General features: G+C 35.1%; 1 protein-coding gene across 7 annotated transcripts in view; it reads left to right on the plus strand.

Annotated features, from left to right (window-relative positions):
* The window catches only part of KATNAL1 (katanin catalytic subunit A1 like 1), a 130,641-nt gene that overhangs the window by 23,188 nt on the left and 81,102 nt on the right, over positions 1-26,351 (plus strand). For 6 of the 7 annotated variants that reach the window (XM_027588346.2, XM_027588344.2, XM_027588352.2 and 3 more), the window contains exons 3-4: positions 728-888; positions 20,097-20,265. In XM_027588346.2, the coding sequence (XP_027444147.1) occupies positions 728-888; positions 20,097-20,265 (330 nt within the window). Of the gene's footprint in view, positions 1-727; positions 889-14,793; positions 14,854-20,096; positions 20,266-26,351 lie in introns of those variants that run through there. The other variant, XM_027588350.2, reaches the window with a different exon arrangement.

The raw sequence follows: 26,351 nt of genomic DNA on the forward strand, positions 1-26,351 counted from the left end.
GAAATGGGTAATGCTCAGTATTCTAGCACTTCAGGTTTTCAGATGCTCATGACAGGCATTTCATACTTAGTGATACTAGGAGTAGGAAATGCTAGTGAAAATTTTGGCTGATAATTTTCTGAAAGCTATTTACAAGTATATTAAAAGGATTTAGCACAACATTTTAGATTTCTGGGAATGATTAACTTGTTCCTGACTTAGTTCCTTGTTTTAAATTATATTAACGGTCATCCCATTCATTAGTAGAAATAAGAATTCCATTTGGAAAAATATATAACTACTTCCCTTACAACAAAGTGTGTAATGTATTTTTTCAATCCAGTTTCTGCCCTCCTATCTATATTACTTTAAATAGTTCTTTGTTTTTTAATATGTTTTAATGATTCATTTTGCATACTTGGAGTGACATTGAGAAAACGTGCATTCTTTTTTTTTTTTTTCCTTTGAAAGACTTATTCTAGAGAGAGAGAGAGAGCACAAGCAGGAGGGGCAGAGGGAGAGGGAGAAAGAGAGAATCTCAAGCTGACTCCCTACTGAACACAGACCCTGACATGGGGCTCAGGCTCATGACCCTGAGATCAGGACCTGAGCGGAAACCAGGAGTGGGACACTCAACCGATGGCACCACCCAGGCACCCCGAGAAAACTTGTGTTCTATAGCAATTTATTACTTGCCATTCATATAAACTTTAAACAGTTTCCAGCATAAAGGTTATTTTCTTTTAAGGTTCGGCAGGAATTATTGGAAGAATATGAACAAGTTAAAAGTATTGTCAGCACTTTGGAAAGTTTTAAAATTGACAAGCCCCCAGATTTCCCTGTGTCTTGTCAAGATGAACCATTTAGAGATCCTGCTGTTTGGCCGCCCCCTGTACCTGCAGAACACAGGTAAATGGGACTTTATATTCTCTTTAGGTACTTTTATAGTTAATTTTGATACTCAGAGTGAAGAGAATGAAGCTTTATTTAAATGAAGAATAAAAAAATATCTTGTGGGGTGTGCAAATTTAATACTTGTTTACAATTTTCACACCGATAGGTTTATAGAGTTCATTTTTGGTACAGAATAGAAGTAAATCATTTGTTGTGTATATTTTAGAATGTTTTACTACTATAAATCATAACAATAGAAATCTGCTAGTCCTAAAATTTATCAGTTATGTGAGGTCTTTTAGATTTTCTGTCAGCATCAAAACTTGGATGGCTTTTTTGCTTTAAAACTTTTTGCTTTAAAAGAGTCTAACAACTTTAGATGAAATGGTGGACAAATTGGATTCATCTGGTCAGGCCCACAGCCAGTTTCCAGAGTCATAGTGTAGAATGAACCTTATTATTCCTTAAAAGTTAAAGGTTAGATTTCCTAGTGTGGCATATCAGGCTCTAAGTTTATCTCCCTGATGTGCAGCCTATGCATCATCTATATTAAACCTGTCTCTTGCTCTTCTTTCCTTTTAGTTTTTGCTCAGTCTATTCTTTCTTCAGGGGATTCCCATGATCCCCATCTGAGCAACTCATAGTCATTGTTCCAGTCTCAGCTCAACTGTATTTTTTTTCTCTGCAGCCTTTCTCAGTTTGCTCAAACACAGCAGTTTGTTCATAGCAGTTACTATGTTGCCTTTCTTTGTCTCTTCACAAAATTAGGAGCTTTGCTAGGGCAAGGGCCATGTTTTTATTTGCTCAAAACAAATAACAAATAAACTTTTATTGCTAACACAGTGTTTGGCACATAATAGGCATTCAACCAACATTGAATGAATAATTCCATTAATTTCACAGTGAGAAAACTGAGGCCTGAGAGACCCTGACCTATAAGTTAGTCTAGGTCCGGATCCGAGTTTAAGGGCTTTCTGGCTTTCAGTCTCCTTGATTATGAAGTGGTATTGTGGCCAGAATGTTGCATCATAGAAAATAAATTTCCCTTTGGTCAGTAGCTATGATCATGTGTTTAACTTGTTGATCTCTTGAAGTTTTCTAAAAGCATTTAAAGAACTATGAAAAGTGGTTAATTTATTCCTTCAGGGTTTTTTCCACTGAGTTACAGATAATTTTATGATACCCATTATAAAAACACTAGATGATGATTCCTTTCTAAGGTCTACAACAATACAGCCCTTTTCACAGATGTAACCACTTTCAGGTGTTTTGCATTAAGGTTACCATTATCTTCTCAAAAGGCAACGTTTCAGGAGTCATAGGGTTGTTACCATGGAAGTTCCAAACTAAATACCGAGAAAAAGAAATAATGGCATTTTGATTTATCAGAACTTGAAAATTTTGTGTATATATGTGTGATAAAATACCTTAGTTTTTTTTTCTGAAAGTCATTAATTCAGAGGTCTATTTCTAGTTTACAGCTTAAAGCTGACAATAACTTCATTTAGATACAGTTGACATATAACGTTATGTAAGTTAAGGTGTATATATGTGTTGATTGGAGATATATATATATATATATATATATATATATATATAGTTTGATTACCATGGTAGCATTAGCTGATACCTCCATCATGTCATGTAATTATCTTTTTTTTTTTTCTGGTGGGAACAATTAAGATCTAGTCTCTTAGCACCTTTGAAAGTTATAATATAGTATTGTTATATATTAGCTCTATGCTGTATATTAGATTTCCAGGACTTACCTATCTACTAATTGCAACTTTGTACCCTTAAACATCTTCCCAATTCTCCTGAGCCCCTGGTATTTAATTCTGTTGTTACAGTTTTGATTTTTTTAGATTCTACATATAAGAGATATCCTATAGTATTTGTTGTTCTCTGACTTATCTCACTTAGCATAATGCCCTCAAGGTCCATCCATGTTTTTGAAGATGGCAGGATTTCTTTCTTTTTCATGACTGAATAATATTCCATTACATACACATATATGTATGTTCATTCATGTGTTGATAGACACTGTATGTTGTGTTTCACCTCTTTATTCGTCTCTCTGTTGATAGACACATTGTTTTCATATTTTGGCTATTGTGCATAGTGCTGCAGTGAGCATGGGAGTGCATGTATCTCTTCCATATCATGTTTTCATTTCCTTTGGATATATACCCAGCAGTGGAATTGATGGATCATTTGATAGTTCTGTTTTAATTTTTTTTTAAGATCATTTATTTATTTATTTGACAGGGAGAGGGAGTGGGAGAAGGAGAGGGAGAAGCAGGCATCCTGCTGAGCAGGGAGCCTGATGCGGGGCTTGATCCCAGGATGCTGGGATCATGACCTGAGCCAAAGGCAGATGCTTAACGACTAAGCCACCCAGGCGCCCTTGTTTTTAATTTTTGATGAACCTCCATACTGTTTTCCATAGTGGCTGAACCAATTTACAGTCCCACTAACAGTGAACAAGTGTTCTCTTTTCTCCACAGTCTTGTCAACACTTTCCTCTTGTCTTCTTGATGATAGCCATTCCAACAGGTGTGAGGTGATATCTCATAGTGGTTTTGATTTGAATTTTCTTGATAATTAGTAATGTTGGGAGTTTTTTTCTGTACCTGTGGGCCATTTCGGATGTCTCCTTTGGAAAAATACCTGTTTGGTTCCTCTGCCCATTTTTTTAATTGGATTTTGTTGTTGTTGTTGTTGTTGTTGTTGAGTTGTAGGGGTTCTTTATGTATTTTAGATATTAACCCCCTTATCTGATACATGTTTTGCAAATATTTTTTCCCATTGAGAAGATTGCCTTTTCGTTTTTTGATTATTTCTTTTGCTGTGCAGAAGCTTTTTATTTTGATGTAGACTTACTTGATTTTTGCTTTTGTTGCTTGTGCTTTTGATGTCATATCCAAAATGTCATTGCCAAGACCAATGTCAAGGAGTTTCTTTCCATGTTTTTCTTCTGGGAGTTTTATGATGTCAAGTCTTACGCTTAAGTCTTTTAAATTCAGTTCAAGTTCATTTTTGTGACTGGTGTAAGATAGGGGTCCCATTTTATTTTTCTGCTTGTAGTTATCCAATTTTCTCAACACTATTTGTTGAAGAGACTATTCTTTCCCCATCAAGTATTTTTGGCTCTCTTGTCAAATATCAGTTGACCATAAATACAAGGGTTTGTTTCTGCATTCTCTGTTCTGTTCCATTGGTTTCCATGTGTGTATTTATGTCAGTACTATATTGTTTTAATTACTAAAGCTTTGTAGTATAGTTTGAAATCAGGAAGTGTGATGCCTCTGGCTTTGTTCTTATGATTGTTTTGGCTATTTGGGGTCTTTTGGGGTTACATACAAATTTTAGGTTTTTTTTTTTTTCTATTTCTGTGAAGAATGCCATTGGAATTTTGATAGGGATTGTTGTGTTGAATGTGTAGATGGCTTTGGGTCATATAGACATTTTACCAATATTAATCTTCCAATCCATGAACATGGGATATCTTTCCATTTGTTCGTGTATTCTTCAATTTCTCTCTTTAAAGTTTTGTAGTTTTCAATGTACAGATCTTTCACTTCTTTGGTTAAATGTATTCCTAAGTATTTTATTGTTTTTGATGCTATTGTGAATGGGATTGTTGTCTTTCTTTTCAGATGTTTCCTTGTTAGTGTATAGAAACACAACTGACTTCTGTATGTTGATTTTATATCCTGCAACTTTACTGAATTTGTTTTAGTTTTAAGAGAATTTTGATTGAGTCTCTAGGGCTTTTTCTGTATAAGATCGTATCATCTGCAAATAATGACAACTTCTTAATTTCTGATTTGGATGCCTTTTATTTTTTTTGTCTTGCCTAATTGTGCTAACTAGGACTTCCAGCACTATGTTGAGTAGGAATGATGAGAGTGGGCAGCCTTGTCTTATTCCTGATATTAGAGCAGAAGCTTTCCATTTTCACTTTTAAGTATGATGTTAGTTGTGAGCTTAATTGTTTGTGGCCTTTATTATGTTGAGGTATGGTCCTTGTGGAGTTTTTTTTTTTTAATCACAAAAGGCTGTTGTATTTTGTCAAATTTTTTTTTTTTGCATCTATTGAGATGTTCATATGATTTTTATTTTTTATTGTTAATGTGTTGATTTCTGTATGTTAATGTGTTATTGTTAATGTGTTGATTTCTGTATGTTGAACCACCCTGATGTCCCAGGGATAAATCCCATTTGGTCTTGGTGTATAATCCTTTTAATATATTGTTGAATTCATATTCAATGTGAATATTTTGCTAATACTTTATTAAGAACTTTTGTATTCCTGGGGCACCTGGGTGGCTCAGTCAGGCTCCCTGCTCAGCAGGGAGTCTGCTTCTCCGTCTCTTTCTCTGCCCGTCATGCCCCCCTCCCCCACTCATCTGCTCTCTCTCTCTCTCAAATAAACAAATAAAATCTTAAAAAAAAAATTTTGTATTCCTTAGGGATATCAGTCTATAGTTTTCTTATAGTATCCTTATCTGGCTTTGATATCAAGGTAATGCTGGCCTTGTAAAATGAGTTTAGAAGTGTCCTCTCTTTTTGATGTTTTTGAAAGAGTTGGGAAGGATTTGTGTTAACTCTTCTTTAAATGTTTGGTAGAATTTGCCAGTGAAGTCATTTAGTCCTGGGAATAATTTACAACATAGGAAATAATTGCTAGAGTACCATGATGTATTTCAAAAAACAGTGGCCACAGATATTAATTCTAATATTTGTGGCTCAAACTGAATAAAAAAGTGTGGCTGGCATTTGCCCATTGATGAATACTTACCTGAAAACTTCTCCTTATTAGAGAAATGTTATGCCATTATTTCCTTTTATTTGTCCTCCCTTAGATGCTCATAACACAGAAATTATTTATTTTTATGCTTGTGTTTTAATCCTGACTCTTAATGAAAGCGACAGATGAATGGACCAGAATGTATTTCTATGAACCTCCTTTCTCCATACTAAATTAAAAGAAATTTTCCCTGTATGTAGACGTTGTATATAGTATTTTTTTCTCTATACTATATACAGTGGATATAGTATCCATTGTTTAGATCAGAATAAAAAGCAAATCCAAGACTGTATATTGTTTGGAGGGGGATAAAGGTTCCCATTCCCATGTGTATTATCAGCAACCATGGAAAAACACCTAAAAACTTCACAAGGTTCTACTGATGAAGGAATTCTGTATAAAACCTTGAGTATTCATGGGCTGATAAAATAAGTGTAAGTTTTAAGATTGTAAGTTTAGTGTTGAAAGTTTTGGGAGGTTAGAGTTGTAGGATATATTTTTCTTTTACAATTTTGTTTCTTCTACAGGTCACATAAAACAAAACGTAATGAAATTTTCACCTAGAGATAGTGATTAGTGGACATATTCCTTAGATATTCTTAGTTCAATGGGAAGACTCTTAAGTCCATGAAATCCAAGTTTGAATTCTGTTCTTGCCACTTACTTGCTTCTGGACCTTGAGCGAGTTATTTAATCTCTCCAGATGTTAGTTTTGTTATGTAAAATGGGAATCTCTACCTCATGGAATTAACTAAAAAGAGTTTAATGTGTAAGACAGTAACTGACATGTAATGAATAATTAAAATGAATGGGCAACTCTGGAATGAAGTACTATCATTTTTTTCAGATAAGTAATAAGAGAATAACAATTAAAAAATGATAACTTTCCTCCCTGCTCATTCTGCATAAATCCTTTGTTTTCTGAAACATTTTGAATATTTGTCTTCTCTGGCAGAGAAGATAATGGTTTTTTAAATGTCCAGGTCTTGTGAAGTTGGTGATCATTTTCAGGGAGGGATGACACTAATTATTGGTCACTTACTATATGTTTTATAACCTCCCATATTTAAACCTCCAAGGATCCCATGAAATAGCTACTATTATTGTTTACCCGTATTACTACTGCTAACTTATTATTATGAACTCCATTTGCAGCTGAGGAAATTGAAGCTTATAGAGTTTGTTATTTTCCCAAAGTCATCTGAACAAGTAAGTGGCAGAACCAGGATTTGAACCCAGATCTTCTCAACTTATTTATGTCCACTTTACTGCATTACTTTCCTACACATATTCAGTGATATCTGTGGGTTTTAATGTATATCTGTATATCCTATACATACATAGATCTATCATCTACTTATTAAATTTTTATTAGAGGTTATAAGAGAATAAAGCTGAAAATAATGAAATAAGTATTGATATTTTAAATATAGTTAAATTTTTTTCTTTTGCTGAAATTTCTTTTGCTGAAATTACAGTGTGAATCAGTAGGAAAATAATAATTTACTTTGTTTTGTATAAAATGTTTCTGGGATGCATCTAATGTATTCAGCATTAGCTACTAATTTAGGAACCCTGCTTGTGGGTCTGTCCTTTTCACTTAATGGACTTCTAACACAAAATTTCTCTGTCTGTTTCTGCACACCAAGGTAATTTGTAGACTGTGGTCTCCAGCATGGTTTGCCACATTGTTTCAAGGTATACCTTATATGTCATGCCTCTGCTGAGTTTAATCAGGATCCTGTTTTAAATCACTAGCAGCTGCTTGGATTAATCAAAACAATCTTTGAAAATGAATTAGATTCATTGTCTTAAATGTGAGGAAATTGAGCTACAAATGTCTTATAATAGGAGATAGTGGCAATATTAGAACTAAACTCCAGAAAGAGGGAGCCTCCAGATCATTCTTAGTGTCCTAAGTTAAAGGGTATTTTGTATTAATTAAATTACTTATAATATTTTCCATGTAAGTTTATTAAGTGCATTCTCTTTATTTTTAAAATTTTATTTATTTGAGAGAGAGAATATGAATGGTGGGGAGGGGCAGAGGGAGAGGAAGAAGCAGACTCCCTGCTGAGCAGGAAGCCCCATGTGGGATTTGATCCCAAGACCCTGGGATTCATGACCTTGGCTGAGGCAGACGCTTAACTGACTGAGCCACCCAGGTGCCCAAGTGAATTCTCTTTAAAGAGGCCATTTGAAAATGGTCTCTCCTGGTGAGATGTGAAGCAGTGGAACAGATTTTGTGCATTGGAGCAATATTTGATATAGCATATATTTAATAAACTCTTCTTTATTCAACTTAAAAAATAAATGTGTTAAGTCTTTTTAAGTTACAGCTTTTGGGACAGATGGCAGTAAGAATAGGATCCACAAGCCTGAAATTAATCATTTGGCTTATTCTGTATAGGTAAAATAGAATTCTAATAGGCCCTCTATTGTTTTATCTGGAACCAAGGAAAATGGCATAATGTGTTTCTCTGTACATAGAAACAGTAAGATTGTTTTTTATCCAATTTGTGCTATTCTTAGGATTTCAGCAAAGAGGAAATTCTTATTGATTTGGTATTAAAATTGTTGCTTTGTTTCTTTGGGTACCAAAGTAGATTAAGTTACTGCTAGTATTTTAAGTCCCAATTTGCAGTGGAAAAAGATCAAGTAAGGCCAATGTCAGGTACTGATAAGAGAGTAGACTAACATCTCATCCTTATAGACATTTCATCCAGGCTCTTGCTGTTATTTTCCTGGGATCAAGAGTCAGGAGAGCAAGTTTTCTGTGTGTGTTTTTGTTTTTAACAGTTCCACTACTAATTGAGTAGTCCTCCAAGTTCAGTTCCCGTCTCCTTGCCTCATTGTTCCCCCTGTAAAATGTGTATTATGATGAGATTGTTTTGTAAAATTGTTTTGAAGTCTTAGGAAGAAAAACACTGTATCATTGATATATCCAACATATATTTTATGAACATTCACCATATGCTAAGCATGATCTTTGGCCTTGTGGAAAGTGTAAAGGTAATAGACACCCCCACAGACCTTGGCCTCCAGAAACCAGTAAGAGAAAATAATGCAGGCATCCTGGAAAGCTTGAGCTAGGGTGCTGGCACCTATTATATGCCAACTACTGTGTCATATATCCCAGTACTGTGCTGGGGATATGGTGGGATTCAGAAACAGACACATTCCTTGCCCTCTGAAGCATATGGTCTTGTAAAATGAGTGTGAGAGCCTTTAGTGAGGTAAAAGGATAGGATTTGGTGATTAATGAAATATAGAGAACTGAGAGAAAAATTGGAGCAGATGATTACATTGCTAGATCAAGCTGTTTAATAGGAACTGGAAATGAGAGAGATTAGGGTTAGTCTTAGTTATTTAGGAATTGTCAGCAAGTAAGGAATTTTAAGAAGGAAATTTTAATGTCATTCTTTATATGGTGGAATAGGTTATTTGTCTAATATGATTGGCAGGTTGGGATTATACTCATTTTTAAAAAACATTCTAGAGTCCTATTCTCTTCTAAAATTCTGTCTCTGGAGGATGGAGTGGCTTTATTTTTAGATTGTTGGTAGAATGCAGCTAGCAGTGTTGATTAACCACAGTAACTGACATTTATTGAGTTCCTAATTGTGAATCAGGTCCTGTGCTAACAAACTCTTTACATGCTTTATTTCTTAATTATCACAATCATCCTCTGAAATAGATACTATTACTATCATCTCTGTTTTTTTAGAAGAAGTTAAGGTTTCATGGTTCTATTAAGCAACTTTATCTAATTCTGCATGTAGGTAAAGTAAGATAAGGATTTGAAAATTGTATTGGATTTAGCAACATGGAGCTCACTGGTGACTGTGATGAATAGTTTTCATGAAATGGTACTGAAAAATGGAGTGGGTTCAGAGAATGGGAAGAGAGGAATTGAAAACAATGAGTATATGTAATACTTTCACTGAGTCTTGCTGACAAGGGGAGCAGAGAAATTGAGTGGTAGTTGGGGAAGACACAGCCAAGATTTGTTGTTTTATTTATTTTTTTAAAGATTTTATTTATTTTTTTATTTGACAGAGAGAGAGATACCGAGAGCAGGAACACAAGCAGGGGGAGTGGGAGAGGGAGAAGCAGGCTTCCCACAGAGCAGGGAACCTGATGTGGGGCTTGATCCCAGGACCCTGGGATCATGACCTGAGCTGAAGGCAGACACTTAAAGACTGAGCCACCCAGGTGCCCAAGATTTGTTGTTTTAGAGAAGAGAGGACTGGCAGGCTGTTTGTAGGCTGGTGAGCATGCTGCAGGGGAGGGGGAAGCCATTGATGCCAGGGATGGAGGGGACAACATCAGGGGCAATGTGCTGGAGTGGACAAAGGGAGATAGGGTCTAGTGTGTAAGTGCAGCTGATTCACAGTAACTGGAGGGAAGGCCGGTAGTTAATAGAGTATGGATGTAGAGAAGTGGGTAGATACAGAGGTGAGCATTTATGGAAATTCTCTTCTGGTTATTTCAATGAGGGAAGAAAGGAAGCAAGATCATTTGAGAGTGAGGACAGAGGGAACAGATGTTTTCCCAGGGTCTAAGTTCTGATCAAAAGTATCCTAAGAGTGGGAAGTCATTTTATTTGGCTATTTTATATTATTTTGATTCTTTTATTTTTAAGTTTTCTCTAGGGAGCATTTGTCTTATTTTGTAGAATGCAGTTACTCATTTGAAACCTTTATTTTGGAATTCTAGATATTTATTACAATAAGTGCCTAAAAACTTGGTATTTCTACCGTTTTTTTTTATGTTACAGAAAAGACAACTGAAAGATAGAAATTTTAATTCATTAGAGATAAACTAAGGAATGGGAACAAGATAGTGGTAAGTCAGAATGAAATCTAACACATTACTTTTAAATTTGGGAAAAAATCTTTGCCTTGCTGCACTTGAGCTACTGTCAGTCCCTCTCGTTGCTCCTTTGGCAAACTGCCGTCATGTGTACTGTACCCGTATCACCTTTCACGGCCGTGCTTTCCAGAATAACTAGAAATCTTGGATCGCCATCATTGTGGTATTGGGACTGAATTCTTGAAGATTACTTCCTAATTTAATAATGGAATGCCTATTCTCAAGACTTACTATATTTAACTTTTGTAACATTTGATAATGTTTACCATCTTTCTTCATAGGAACTTTCTTCTTAGGGCTTCTATGACATTACAGTATTCCTTTTTTCTTCCTCTTTTTCTTTTTGGATTGTTGCCTCTTTCTCTTAATCACTAACTCTTTCTCGCTAGTCCCCATCCCTCTGCTCTTTATATATTCAGTTCAGCTCAACATACCCAGCACCCACTTTGTACTAGGCACTATGGATGCAAAAGGGAAGGAGGAAGGAGGAAGATTCCTGCCCTCCAGGAGCTCAGATTCTAGGAAGGCTGTTTCCTTTGCCAGGAGCTTGATAATTAGCCAGACTTTGAGGGTTCATCCTAACTTTGTCACTTAGTGTCTGTGAGGACAAGCCATTCAGTCTTTCCCTCATTTTCCTTCTCTGTAAATTGGGGATCAATGCTACAGTTACCTTGTGGGTTTATTTTGAGAACTGTATGATTGAATACAAGTAAAGTGTAAAGAACAGCCAGGCACATGGGATGTGCTCAAAAAATATTTGTAGTTTTCATCACCCATTCCCCTAGTCCTCAACCCAACCCCGCTAGGTATTTAGATGACTAATGTCCTCACCTTATTTAGGTCTTTGTTCAAATGTCACCTAGAAAGTCTTACCCTGACCACCTTATTTATAATATTTGTCCCCTTAGGGGGAGGGGAAAAATGGGGAAAGGGAAGTTGGAGGTACAGGCTTCCATTTATAAGAGTGAATAAGTCATGCAGATGAAATGTAAAGCATAGGGAATATAGTTAGTGGTATTGTAATAGCTTTGTACGGTGACAGGTGGAAGCTACACTTGTGAGCACAACATAATGTGTAGAGATGTTGAATCACTGTGTTGTACCCATGAAACTAATGTGATGTTATGTGTCAGCTGTACTCAGAAAATTAAAAAATAATTTACCCCCTCACTTGTCATCACTCTGTCCCCTTACTCTGCTTTATTTTTCTTCATAGTACTTACTGCTGCCTAATATTATAGTTTGTGTTTATTGTTTATCATCCTTACTACATTGGAAGCTTGGTAAGGTCAGAGCCTTTGACTTTTTTACTGCTGTACCCTCAACACCAAGAATAGTGCTCAGCACAGTGTAGGCATTCAATAAATATTTGTTGAATGAGTGAGTGAGTGAATAAAATACTTATTTAGATTTATTCATGTGTTTACTAATTGTTTTGTTCACCATTCCTTGCATTTCACTCCTTCTAGATTCCATTTCTTCTTTGAAGTATATCCTTTAGTAGTTCTTACACGCGTCTCTCTTAGTGGTAAACCCTCAATTTTTGCCTCAAAATATCATTATTTTCCTGTCACTTTGAAATGATAGTTTTAGTATAGAACACCAGATTGGCAGTTATTTTTTCTCTGTGTTTTGAAGATGACATTAGTAATAGTATTATTTTTGTCTTTTGGCTTATATCATCAGTCTAACTGTAGATAGATATCTTTTCTCTCCCGTTGTTTTCCTGATTTTGTTTTTGTCTTTGGTATTAAACAGTTTTGTGATGACTTATCTAAGTGTGAATTTATTTTTACTTATACTACTTAAGACTTGTGTTTCTTTTGTTTCAAATTCTTCATGCTTTTAAAAACCACCTTAAACATTCATTTTATATTCTATAACTGAAGTTATTGGGAGTTTTATCCTTTTTTTTTTTTTTTTTTAACTTCTGTTGGCTCTTGTTTGTGGTAAAGTTAAGAATGTCTCTTCAAGGTTTTAGTCATTCTAAGGTCTCTTAGAGGGACGTAACTCCCGAGAGGGTCTGTGTTTGCTTCAGCCAGGTGCCCTGGGATGTCACCTGCCCAGGACCACTTTTCGGTAAGTTTCTTTGCCTCAGGTAGTATAAAACTGCACCTCAGATCACATTACAGCAGGACCTTAGTTATCATTTCCAGGGAAGACATTGGCCTCACCCCACAAATAATGGAACATAGGCCCACATAAACAGATGTACTTGTTTCTTCCACATATGTTTTCGATTCAGCCCTTTCACTGAAGACGCAGTCCCTTGATGGGGCTGGCTGTATGTGTTAGTCTCAGTTCCAACTTCTCTGATTGGTGGGACCCTGTCTCCGGTCTTGTGTGGTCATTGAATTTCGCACTGTTAGGTGTGTGAGGCCTGGAAACCCTAAAGGACTGCCATGCCATCAGCTTTCTTTTATTTTTTGGCCATTAGATATTTCTCTTACCCTCTGGTAAGCTCACCTGTGTATATAGAAGGGTATTTGTTACATTTTATCCAGAATTCCTACATTTTTTTTTAATATTTCTATTATTGTAAGTTCTTGAAGGTCTTATCCTATAGTTTGTTGGCTTTGAGGACTCTTGTTTAGTGAGGAACTCCTCAGCAAGGCTTTAGTTGTAGGATTTATGTGTGGACAGAAAGGGATGTTCAGTATAATTCTTAAAATATGGATGTGTTTTTAGCTAAATTTTAAGCTTCTTGGATGCAGAGGCTATCTCATTTGTTTTTTGTGTCTGTGCGTTTTCAGATTAAGAATAATCTTAGAACTTGACTATACGCTAGACAAAGAACTATGAGATATCTAAAGTTCAGCTGGTATTATTTTAATATTTGTAGAAGTTGTGTAGCCCTTATCCCCTGTAAGAATGCCATTGTCCATTCTAGTTTTAAGGTCTTTAGAGTTAGGCAGAAAATGGAGTATTTTAAGGTTTTCAAGTTTAAAAGCCTTTAGAGTTACATGGAAAACACAAGGCTTGTCTATCTTTAGATAAAGAAGAGCAAGTTACAATACAGTAATTAACCTTCCTGAGAGTGGTGGAATTCAACCATTAGACTAATGAGTTAGTCATGTTATCATCCCCTCTCCCCCCACCTTTGAAGTGATAGAATGACTGGCGTAGCAGCTTTAAATAAGGATTTAGTGTGTTCCATCAAAATTGCTGACAAAAATTTTGTTACTATTCCAGCTGTCAGGTTGTGGATAATTATCAAAATGTTAAGAAGGCAACCCCCATGATACTAAATAGGATTGTATAATATTTGGTGTGAGAATGTCTATAGCTTCAGATCTCATATCAGCTGAAATTTCTGGTTAAATTCTACCTTGGTTAACTTGGATGATAATTGTCTTCTGTAGTGGCTAAGCATCTTTCAACTCCAGGAAGATTTAGAATTAAGAATAGAAATGTCTAAGAGAATCAAAGCTGCAGTAATAATATTTTTCTGTTAAGGGATATGTGCCTATTTGTTATGGCTAGTGAGGATGATAAGCATGCAATTCCAACTTAAAATGTATTATGGAATAATGGAGATCTGTGTTTTTTTTTACATAATTTATGTTAAGTACTTTTGGGGAACATTAGGAGAAGTTTAAGCTTATATTATTTATAAGTCTAATTTACTAGGCTTTTAAAAATATTTATATGTAAATTATTATGCTTTATTGAGTAAGACAGTTGAACGAAGAAGGAAATAAAATATATTACATTTATAAATGTAGGTAAAAAATTTTGGTGGCATTTAATTAACCAGGTATCAAATGGGACCAAACATTATGTAAAAGCATCTTAAAAATGACTTCTAAAATCTGCCACTTTTGTATACGGGAAAGATTTATAAGCTGAATCTATAAGCTTTAAGGAATAACTGAATTTTTGCATTTTTTAACTTTAATAAGTTGAATATTTTAAATATCAAAGTGAGCTTCTGAAGAGTACAAAAATTACCCTTGCGGATACAAAACAACTCCTATCAGTATGACCTATAGTATTCAGTGTGTTTCTGGATGTGATTGATTTGTTTGTTAGGTAGTAGGGAAGATTTAATGTGGCCTTTCATATTGTGTAGCATATGTCTTGTATTCATTAAGATTTCAGGTATTTATTGAAAAACTTAATATTTTGAACAGACTCCTGAATATATCATCATAAAATATTTGTTTTTAATCTGATAGCAAACAACTAAAATTTCTAAAGTTCTTTTTTGGGACTAGAACTTATCATGAAAGGTTAACTTGTGAAGTCACTTGATTTATGAAGAAGATGTCACTGCAATTCAGTAGGGAAAGGTGGGTCTTGTCACTAAATGCTTCTGGGTTAACTGAATGTTTATGGGGGGGGAAATCTTACCCCTCCTAACTCATACTCTATAGAAAAATTAACTTGAAATAGATCATTACTTAAAATAGAAAAGGTAGTAAGAAAACACTTCCAGAAGAAAACATGGAAGGATATTATGATGATCTTGGGATAGCAAAGATTTATTAAACTGGACACTAAAGTATTAAAGACAAAAGATTGATAAATCAGAATTCTAAAACTATGAACTTCTCTTCATCAGGGGATACACCATTAAGAGAGTGAAAAGGCAAGCCATATACTAGGAGAAGATATTTGCAATGCATATATCTGACAAAGGACTTGTATCTAGAATATATAAAGAATGACAGTCAATAAGAAAAAGTCAGACAACTGATTGAAAAAAAAAAGTGTACTAAGGACTGGAATAAGTTACTCTGCAAAAGACCATGTTTATGTGTCCAGTAAGTGTATTGTTGAAAAGGTGCCCAATATCCATAGTCATTCAGGAAAGGCAAAGTAAAGCCACAATGAGATACCATTACACCCCACCAGAATGGCTAGGATGGAGCAACTGGTACTCGCATACATTGTGGATTCAAGTGTAGAATGGCATCACCACTTTGGAAAATTGTTTGGCTCTATTTACTAAAGCTAATCTTACATATGCACCCTATGATCCAGCAATTCTATTCCTGGGTACATACTCCAAAGAAATGAATGCTTATGTTTACCATGAACACAATCCCCATATTCATAGAAGCTTTAATAATACTCTCCAATGGAAAACAGCTCAAGTGCTCATGAACAGTAGAATAGATAAATTGTAGTTATATTTACACAATAGAATACTGCACAACATTGAAGAAAGATAAACTCAATGCTACTTGCAGGAACATGGATGAATTTCACAGGTAATGTTGAAAGAAAGAAACCAAGTACAAAGTATGTACTGTAGGATTACATTTTTCTGAAACTGAGATAGGTAATACTAATCTATGATAATAAGGTCAGAATAGTGCTGACCTCACTGGCTGACACTGGCTAAGAGGAATCATGAAAAAGCTTTCTGGGATGGTGGGAAATGTTCTATTGTCTTCATCTACAGGTTGTTATATGGTATTAAAATTTATTGAGTTGTGTAACATATGTACATTTTACTGAACATAAGTTATATCAATGAAAAATAGATTTACAAATTTTATGAAGTATTATCATCTCCACCTACAGAGGGAGAATGTGAGGCTTATAGATATTAAGTGATAGGCTTATATAATCAGTAATTGGTGGACCTGGGAGTAAAAAGGCACCCAGGTTTTCGGATTCTAGGTCTAATGCTGACTTCAGATCACCATGCTGTTTTTCTGTGAAGGTAGGAATAGTGTTTGCAGTGTTTTTATGTCAATATAACATCCAGCACATTTCCTATACTTATTAGGTAAATAATAACTTTACTGATTTGAAAAAATAGCAGTCAGGTATTTGATGAGAGTGGACATTAAAATTCTTAATCTTTAATGTTTGATTTCAAATCATAGGTCCTCTCATTTCTATTTAAGCTTTGTTTTTTGCCTCCTGATTTCTTAACAAACAATTTCTCTTGGACTCAGAAGTCTCATATATTTAACTCCCAAGTTCTTATAGCAAAAGTATCATTATGAACTAATTGGAACTTATGTTTCTTATCTTTTTATTAGATAGGGAAAGAGATGTTTCATTGTTTATTTCTGGAGTTATAGGTAATAGATTAATATAATAGCAAAATAAGATTATTTTGCTTTCTTTTCCAGAAGTTAACTTTAAGCAATCTGGCTTATGTTCTTGGGCATATCTAGGACTTGCTCTAAATTACTTATTCTTATACCAGAATTCTAACAATGTATGAACAAAAAAACTAGAGTAATCATTAAACAGAATGCTAGAAGAAATAGAGCTCAATAGATAGGAATCTTAAGAAGTAGCCTGTATAACAATTGGAGAAAATTGTGTTAGTATCTTAGACCCTGTTTCTTAATATGGTGTGGAATGAAGGACCTCTTTGAAAGAGGTCTTTTTCCCTTTGACTTCTGGAACCACAGAAGAGTGGTGCTATAATACAGACATAAGACAGTTTTCTCTCTGTTGCCTGATGTTTTATGGAGATTTGCCAGGCAGTAATCTAGTAGGTCAACTAAGGATGTGAACTCTGAGCCCACGTCACTAGGACATCTGTATTTCCGGAACATGCCAGAAACTTTGTAGCAACTCTATAATTTCACTTTTTAGGTGCTCAGATCTTTTACTTAGTGGTGGTGTAGTACAATCACATTTAAAGTTTTATTAACTACTGAGTAGATAATGTGAATAATTAAAATTTATGTAAGGTATAAGGAGTCACAATACAGTAGTTTCTATGTACCCACCAAAGAGTTTAAGATAACTGTACTATTACCTTTGAACACCCCCTATGAGCTCCTCTGCATTCTATCATCCTCCCCTTTCAGAGTAAGACACTGTCCTGAACTTGGGATTTATTTTTCCCTTGCTTCTCTTTACTTTTAGTACATATATTTGTGTCCCCAAACAGTATCCTATGTTGCTTACTATATGTGTCCTTTGAACTTAACTTTTTCCCTCAACATAAGGGTCCTGAGATTCATCTATCGTTGTTGCATGTAGTTATAATTCATGTTCACATGTATATTGTAACCATTATGTGAATATATAATAATTTATGTATCTGTTCTGATACTGGACATTGGGTTGTTTTCAGGTGTTTGCTATTACAAGCAGTGCTGATAAGAACATTTACATATAATATTGATAGTTAATATGGCTTACAAAGAAGAAATCCTGGATTTTGGAGGAGATTAGGCTTATTTGCATATGATAGAAAAAGGCCTATTTCTTCCCATTCCTAGAGGGAAATAGAGGAGAACTGAGCACAGTGTAGACCACCCAGTCTTTGGTCTGCACATCTACCGGCAGTTCTCTACATTTGGAATACTGGGAGCTAGTACAGTGTCATCTTCTCTTTGACGATCAGGGCAGAGGTTGATGATGCTTTGTAACCCTACTGACGTCTCTCTTTCAAAAGAGTCCAGTAAAAGAAGCCTTGAGACTTATTTTTTACCCAGCTTGGAAGCTGTCACTGAGTCCTTAAATTGAAGCATGACATTGTGCAGTGACGCGCTAATGGACGAAGTACAGAGCAGAATCAAGGATGTCCTTTGGGAAGCTGACAGAGTCTGTTACAAATGTAATGTCAACCTGCAGTGAGATGGAACTGAAGACTCACAGACACAGGCACACTTTCTGGGAGATATGTGACTTGCCACCAGGCACATCTGGCTTCCCGAGCGGTTTCATTCAGACCATTTATGAGCCTATCAGAATATTGAGTGGCAGGACAAGGTCAGCAGCCGCAAGCACTTGGAATGCAGCCTGTGTAAGAGCTTTGAAATAATTCTTCTCCCAGCACAGCTTTCCTGAGCCGAATGCGTGTGCAAAATGGACTACAGCAGGACTCCAAGGCAACTGTTAAATAGCAAGCCAAGGTGGGGAAAGCACAAGCTGAGAAGGCAGAAGTGTTGGGATTCTCTACCATTCAGCCCTAAGCAGTGAGGCCTAGCAGGGCAAGCCCAGCAGCTGATGAGCAGCCTGGCATGCAGCTGGAAGGGACGGGCTTGCTGTTAGGGAGCAAAAAGCTTCAGGCCGGCTGTGTGTCTAAAAAGCAGACCCACAAACAATGACAGGCTATTTGAATAGCTGGTGCAGCTGCTAACAGAAGGGCAAACTTGACGCGTGTTCTCTGTGGAGGAGATTGTTGCTCTCATTTTTATTGTCTTTGGCCCCTTACCCGTGGGTCTGATTCAGGAAAGACATTTATGCATGCACAAATGTATAAAAATAAAAGTAAATTTCTGCTGTACTACTTTCCACTCCATCAAAATAGAACAAAAGTTCAGTCAAAAAATAGTGGTTGCAATGAAATAGTAGGAATAGAGCATGTAACATTTTTAGTTTTTTTTTTTAAATCAGCCTCATCACATGTTTATTTTATTGGCAGATACGTAAGAGACTAATCATGCACTAGAACTAATACCACAATAATATCTTTATATTTGAAAATGCCTTGTAGCCATTGTACTATATGCTATTTTCTGTGATTTCCTTTTTTGTGATTTCTTTCACAAGATTGCTTATTCATCTTTCTCCTCCCAGGGCCTAGCAAACTAGTGGCCATATACCTCCTAATAGGTGGTCAATAAATACTTGTTTAGCTGGACTGAACTCCAAGGATTCCGATGTTAGCATGTTATAACCTAATAGACAGGTACCCAGTTTTCACCAGCTTCACTTATCCTTAGCAGTTTCATGTAGTGGTCTAATTCCAACAGTCTGATGATGCTCTATTAGACCTGCAGTATGTCAACAGTCTTCCACCTTTGTTGCCTCGAGTTTGCATCCTTCCTGGCTTTTCATCTTATTTTCCTGTTTTGCTGGATTCCGAGTTATATACTTGTCTAGCTAACATCCTTCACCATACATAGTCATTGACGTTCTTAATTCACATGTGGGAGCCTATGTAATTTGAATGATCCTGTGATTACTTTTGACACTGTCAAAGCATGAATAACATTTTCACACATAAATTAATTTGTATATAAAAAGATTTCATTGTTTAGCTTAGCCCTACTGCTTATAATTTGATGACTGAAATGTTGGATTTTCCAGTAAGGAAGCAGAGAAAATAATTTTGATTGTCAATAAATTAATAACTATGCAAATAGACATATTTTAAATCCTCTCCTTTCAGCTTTTAATGCTTTTGTAAAAATTGAAGTGTAATTGACACTCAATATTAGTTTCATATGCTTTGGTTTTTTTTTTTAAGTTACTTAGTCTTGGCTTAGGACAGTAATGAATAAAGTAATTGGCTTTCCATTACACTATTATTAGATGGAAATAGTCTGTATTGCCCTCTATTGGTGATTATTTTTGACAAAATAATTGCTGTTACACATATTTATCTGTGTTTAAAAATTGTGTCAACTGGTAGGTTTTACAGAAAAGCACTTTTTTTTTCCCTTAAGAAAAACACTTTTAGAAACTGACCTAATAGTTGTAGCCGTGAATTGGCAAAAGGGAACAACTGAGATTTGGGGCTTCTTGACTGAATAGTTTTATTGACTAAAGTAGTTTGAAATACTTTTGCCTTTGCTTAATTTTCATTTTAATTTTTTCTTGTCAGAGCTCCACCTCAGATAAGGCGTCCCAATCGAGAAGTAAGACCTCTGAGGAAAGACATGCCAGGAATAGGAGGCCGGGGACCTGTAGGCCGAGCACATCCCATATCCAAGAGTGAAAAACCCTCTACAAGTAGAGACAAGGATTATAGAGCAAGAGGAAGAGATGATAAGGCAAGACTCTCTTTGTAACTAATGCCCTTGAAGCCCATGACTTTTGGTGTATATTATATATATATCTTTTGGCTTTTCAGGGTACCCCGGTTTTGACATGGAAGAGATTAAAAAACAGTCTGATTCTAAAACCTAAGCAGTCTTTGCATTTTGAAGGCCATTCAGCGGTGCTAATAACCTCAGAAATATATTTAAAAAAACATACACACAGATCTTTAGTAAAATGTATCTTGGAAGAAATATTCAAAATAAAGTTTAAAACTTAAAATATATTTTAACAAGTATTCTAAATTAAAATGAGCAATAAATGAAAACCGTTGTAGGGGAAAGACTTATTAGAAGGATGTAGATTTTTTTCTCTTAATTAGAGAATTTTCCTTGGTTGGGGTTCACTTTGTACATTTCCTTTATCTGGGAAACTGATGGGTGAATGAACATGGTCCTAGGTGGAAATTCTGTCCTGCCCTTAAAATGGACTTCAGATAATCTTACAGAGGAGGGAGCAGACCAGGGTGATCCGACCCATCTCTTAGCCTTAATTTTAGGGAAAGGACACAATTCGATTTTTAGTGATACCATTTCCCATTTCCATTGTGACATCATACATGAATGATGATTATTATTGAATTGCCACCAAGAAGTTTTAAATTTTCCTAGCTAGGGGTTCAGGATATGTCCTCATGTTGATGCCATGACATTTATAATGAAAATATAATTTATCACTAATAGCAAGTTGTTATCCTTCAAAATTAGATGCTGTGTTTGCATATTTTTACCATGTATAATTTCAGCCAGTAGATCAGGACTCTGCACAGGCCACCTTCCCAGGCCTTGTGCATATTTAATCTGTGGTAGAATAAAACTGGTGTTTTATGAGTATTTCTATTCATGAGATAGATTCAAAGATAGATTCTACTTGTTTTTTGTAATTTGTCAGAGCTATTATACCATAAAACAGTGATTCCTTCTCTGATACTTGTTGGGATTCGTGAGGGGGCACTAATTAATGAATGAATTAATCATTCCTGCTGGTGAAATTGAACTGGTTTTCTGCCATTATCAAAAGCCACCTGAATGGATACTTAAAAATCTCTGTCTTATGTGTCATCTTTGTTTCCTCCCTTGTTCTTCATTTTTGTCAGCTAACCTTGGTTTGCATTTTAGAGCATAAAGTAGGGGCTGAAGTTCAACCCTCACTCTGCTAGTAGCTTTTAGGTAAACTTCTCGAACCAGGTGGGGAACTTTTAGTCTACCTTAATTTTACATAACACAAGAGAATAATCTTGGTCATGGTTTATTGAATGCTTCCCTGCTAGGCACCATTCAGAGTGATTAGACAGTAATTCAGGAAACAATCCCATGAAGTAGGTAGTCATCTTATAAATGAAGAAACTGAGGTAGAGATCTGAAGTACCTAACCCAAGTTCAGAGAGTAAGAAATGGGGCTTGGAATGGAATTTGTGAAGTCACAGATCTTTTTCCTCTTTATTTTAGGATTTTCTCATATTATGTAGTTATCCCTACCAAACTAGATTAAAAATATGGATTGGATTTGAAAGGAGTCCCAGAACAATTAAATAAATGTTGATTTTTAAATGTGATTCGTAAGCAAAGAACAAAGCAATGAGGCAGCATTTGTTGAATGTCAGATTTTTCTGGAGATTGCAAATTGTCTCTTAAAAAGTTCCAAATAATTTTCTAAATCTTATTCTTTCATTGACATGTAAGTACTCAAATGTCACTGGAAACTAAGCCCTTTATTTAAAAAAAAAAAAGACAAAACCCTACAGTTGTTTGAAGATCAAAGATGTTTTCTGAGTCACTCTGGACACAAAAGGGACTACAATTTAGAAAAACAAACTCATGCAAAGTTTATTAGAATTTGAAAAGTGTACTTGGTTCAGTTATTATTATTGTAAGCACTGAAATGCCCATTAGAATACTAGTGTCCTTAAAATTTACTGAAGGCTGTGATAGGGTTTGAGGGAGTTTAGGTGAAACTGACAGATATCCCCAGCCTTTGAATGCTAATTTGAAAATGAGTACCTTGTATTGGAAGGCTCCTCGGAGATACTGTAGTCCCCAGTGTTGTTTTTAAAATTAGTTTTGTGTATTGCAACCAGCTTTAAAAAAAAGAGAACAGACTCGGACACTGTTATTTTGAGAAAAAAATATTTAGTTATATGAATATATATAAAAACTTAATCATATAATTATATATTAGTATATAGTAGCTTATGATCTCAAATGAATTTATTATTTTGTGTCATGGTCAAAAGTTTGAAAGCTGCTGCTGTACTCCAACCACTTAACTTTATACATGTAAAAAAAAAAAAGTGAGGACAAGAGAAATTACATATCTCGCCCAAGATTCTTACTGTCTTTGGATTTTTTAGTTTAGTGTTGCCCAAACTGTGTTATGGGGCAACTAATAATAATAGCAGGAGCAGTTGTTACTGGTCCTTGAGTACACTTAACCTTACTAGCCCCTTTTTGAAGTTTTATATATATATTGGCTTATTTAATTTCTATAAATTTCTGTGACCTCAGCATTGTTTTCCCTGTTCTACATATGAAGAAATTGAGGCACCGGAGTCACACCTACAAGTAGGTGGGGGAACTAGGAGTTGAATTCTTTAACACCTGAGCCTTTTTTTTTTTTTAAAGATTTTATTTATTTATTTGATAGAGACATAGAGAGAGAGGGAACCCAAGCAGGGGGAGTGGGAGAGGGAGAAGCAGGCTCCCCGCTGAGCAGGGAGCCTGATGTGGGGCTCAATCCCAGGACCCTGGGACCGTGACCTGAGCTGAAGGCAGGCGCTTAATGACTGAGCCACCCAGGCGCCCCTAACACCTGAGCTTTTAATCAGTATGCTATATAGCCTCTTATTTGAGAATGCTTAGCATCTTATTTTAATGTATCATGAACACCTGTTTCTTGTAAGAGTTCCAGTTCATTTTCTGGGAGTGATTAAATCTTCTTTTCCTCTTTTTTTTTTTTTTTTTAAACTGTTGACGGGCTTCAAGTTGGGTCCAAGCTTAAAAATACTGTTTTTCAATAAGTAACAATCACTTTGTATAGTGATCTGTTGTTCAGCCCTTATAGTTTTTCTCTCCCTGAAGTCCACAGAGTCATCATAAAGCAGGTTCGTTACCTTGTTTACTTAACACACCATTATTATGTGCGTACTTTGTGTTTGTCATACTTGCAGGTACTGGGAATAGAGACTTTAATAAAATGTGACTCCTGGCCGCACGTTGATTATTTTCTTATTGATTAGAGGGAGTGAGATGAATCAATTAACCTTGACAGCTATATTTTTCAGTCTTATTTGAATGTACCTGAGAAAATTTGATGTATTACTATTTAACTATTTAAGCCTAGAGTCAGTATAGAAATACACATAGAAATAACAAATGCATTTTTTTAATTGAAAAAGAATGGTCTAAAATTAAATATTAAGTAGCAGAGGAACTGTTTTTGTATTATAACCAAAAATAAAGTTAATTCATAAAACTCTGATTTCTCAAGTATTTTTAAAACTATGACTTTATGGTTAATTAACTCTTAGCGAAATGAGCAGTGCTTCCATTATGATCTCATGATTAAAGCTATATATATATATGTTTTTAAATAGAATTCAGATTGAAGTATGGTAAATTATGTTAATAGAATTGATTTAAAGTTATTAAACTTAAAGGAATTAATTTCATTGAATTACATGTAACAAATGGCCCTTTCTGAATACTTTCCTTCTCATCACCGAGTAAGTCTAGGGATGTCTGATGTGGAGAGATGTTGTAAACTGGATTGAGAACTGTTGATAAGTGATTATACAAATGAACAATGACTTCAGAAAAACTTTTCTTTTTCTTGTGAAGAAACGGATCCTGTCATATGGGGTACTATTTGGTGAACGATGATCATCTAACTAGCAGTGTATTGGTAAATGTTCAATAACTAGTTTTCTTTTCTTTTTTTTTTTTTTTTATATATATTTTTTTAATTTTTATTGTTATGTTAATCACCATATATTACATCATTAGTTTTTGGTGCAGTGTTCCATGATTCATTGTTTGTTCATAACACCCAGTGCTCCATGCAGAACGTGCCCTCCTCAATACCCATCACCAGGCTAACCCATCCCCCTACCCCCAATAACTAGTTTTCTGAAAAAAGTGTGTATATACACATTCACACGTTTGTTATAAATCTATAAAGGATGTCATAATTTACAAATAAATATATAGTGCTCTTTATTATAAATTCTGTAGAGCAAATGGACTCTCACAGAATGCCTTTGCTGACTTTTGCTCAGCTCTTATATCTATAGCCAACCTATGGTTGCAGTTAACAAATGAATAAAGACGTAGTTCTGACACGAATGCTGGTTAGTATTTTTTTTTTTTTCATTAATGAGTCAGATGAAAGTAAAACAATAGAAATGCATGTTGGTAGTTCACTCATTCATCAGTTATTTGAGCAACTTTCATGAAGCAGTTAATAGTTTTCAAATACTGGAAAAATATTTCTTTAATTTTTGTACTATTTACAATGTAACAACTACAGAAATGGCATACTTTTAAGTCTCCTCAGCATTATTAACATCTTCCCCATTATTTTCTTAAGTCTAGACCATTACCAAAGCAATAAATCAAGCCCTGATTTGTAGCATCAGCTGATTTCTGTGATATAAATACTTCTATGACCCATTTCAAGCTACCAACATGATGTTGCTTGGCTCAGAGTTGGGATGAGCTTGGACATCCCTATGACTGCGGGCCAGTGGTTTTTTTTTATTACTAATTAGTAATTCTGATGTTGGGTAGCTCACAGCCTAATAAGAGCAATGATCCCTTTGGTAGATAGAACTCATTGTTAGAAAATTGTTTTGCTGATCTGAAATTTATATCTTTTCTTACTTTCTATTGGTCCTGGTTCTTTTGGAATAATATAGAGGAAATACAGGTAAATAGGTCAGTTGGTCATGTGGCTCCATTAGTGTTTTCTTCTTTAGCTTAAATGTCTCTAGTGTCCCTGATCCTCCTCTAGATGATGTGGTTTTTGAATCTTTCATTGCCCTGGATAATTCTTCTTTGGGTGCAATTCACTTGTCACTTGAAATGCAAGACCCAGAGCTAGTAACTATCTTTCACTTAATCTGCCAATGTGAGAAGACATGCAATAAAATGTAAAAACCATCATTTGTGCTTTAGGCCAATGTGTGTCATTAATTGACTTTATATAATATTGGGTTAGTCACTAATTTTAGCCTCATTTTTTCCACATAGAATGATTAGCCAGTACGAATGAAAGATCATTATCAAACCTTTCCTTGATAAGGGTAGTTTAGATGTTAGTAAAAAGATGCTAAAATACTTGCTTTAATGAGGAAAAAGGTCTGTCAGACTTCATGCTAAATATCAAATTCTTGCTAATGTTGACCTTTGTCAATTAATGTGAAAATCTAAGCAAAGATTTCTAAGATCATTTCAGTGTTATTGCAGCTATTATTATTATTATTATTAAAAACTGTTCAGGTGGTATCTTGGGTGAGGTTATCTTTATTGCTTGAAATAAAGTCTCTTTTAAGTGTTACAGTTAATCTAGCTCATTAACTGAAACCACAGTTACTTATATTTGATATCCCTATTCTAGTTTATGGGAGTATTTGTTATGAAGGATAATGGTCACCCATTTTGTTGATTTCCCAATGTCACCAAATTAATTATTTATTTTTAGTTTATCTAAACTTGTTTTTTAATAACCTCACCATTTTGACTTGGAAGAGTTCCTAGAATCTTTTTTGGAGTACTTAAGTTGTATCCAAATCTCATCTCTACCTTTGATAAATTTTGGATTCTAGGGCAAGTCATTTTACTGGCTTACACCCACATTTTCTCTTCTGTGAATTGAAAGGCTTGACCTTGAGTACTATAACACAGGCTTTTCTTTCTCTCCTTCTACTTCTCCTTCTACCCCATCTGTTTTCCACTCAGTAGGCAGAAGGGTCATTTAAAAATATAAATCAGATCCTGTCATTCCCCTACTTAACACATTTCAAAAATTTCCCGATGCATTTAGA

Source organism: Zalophus californianus, chromosome 3, assembly GCF_009762305.2.
Source record: "Zalophus californianus isolate mZalCal1 chromosome 3, mZalCal1.pri.v2, whole genome shotgun sequence".
Lineage (NCBI taxonomy): Eukaryota > Metazoa > Chordata > Mammalia > Carnivora > Otariidae > Zalophus > Zalophus californianus.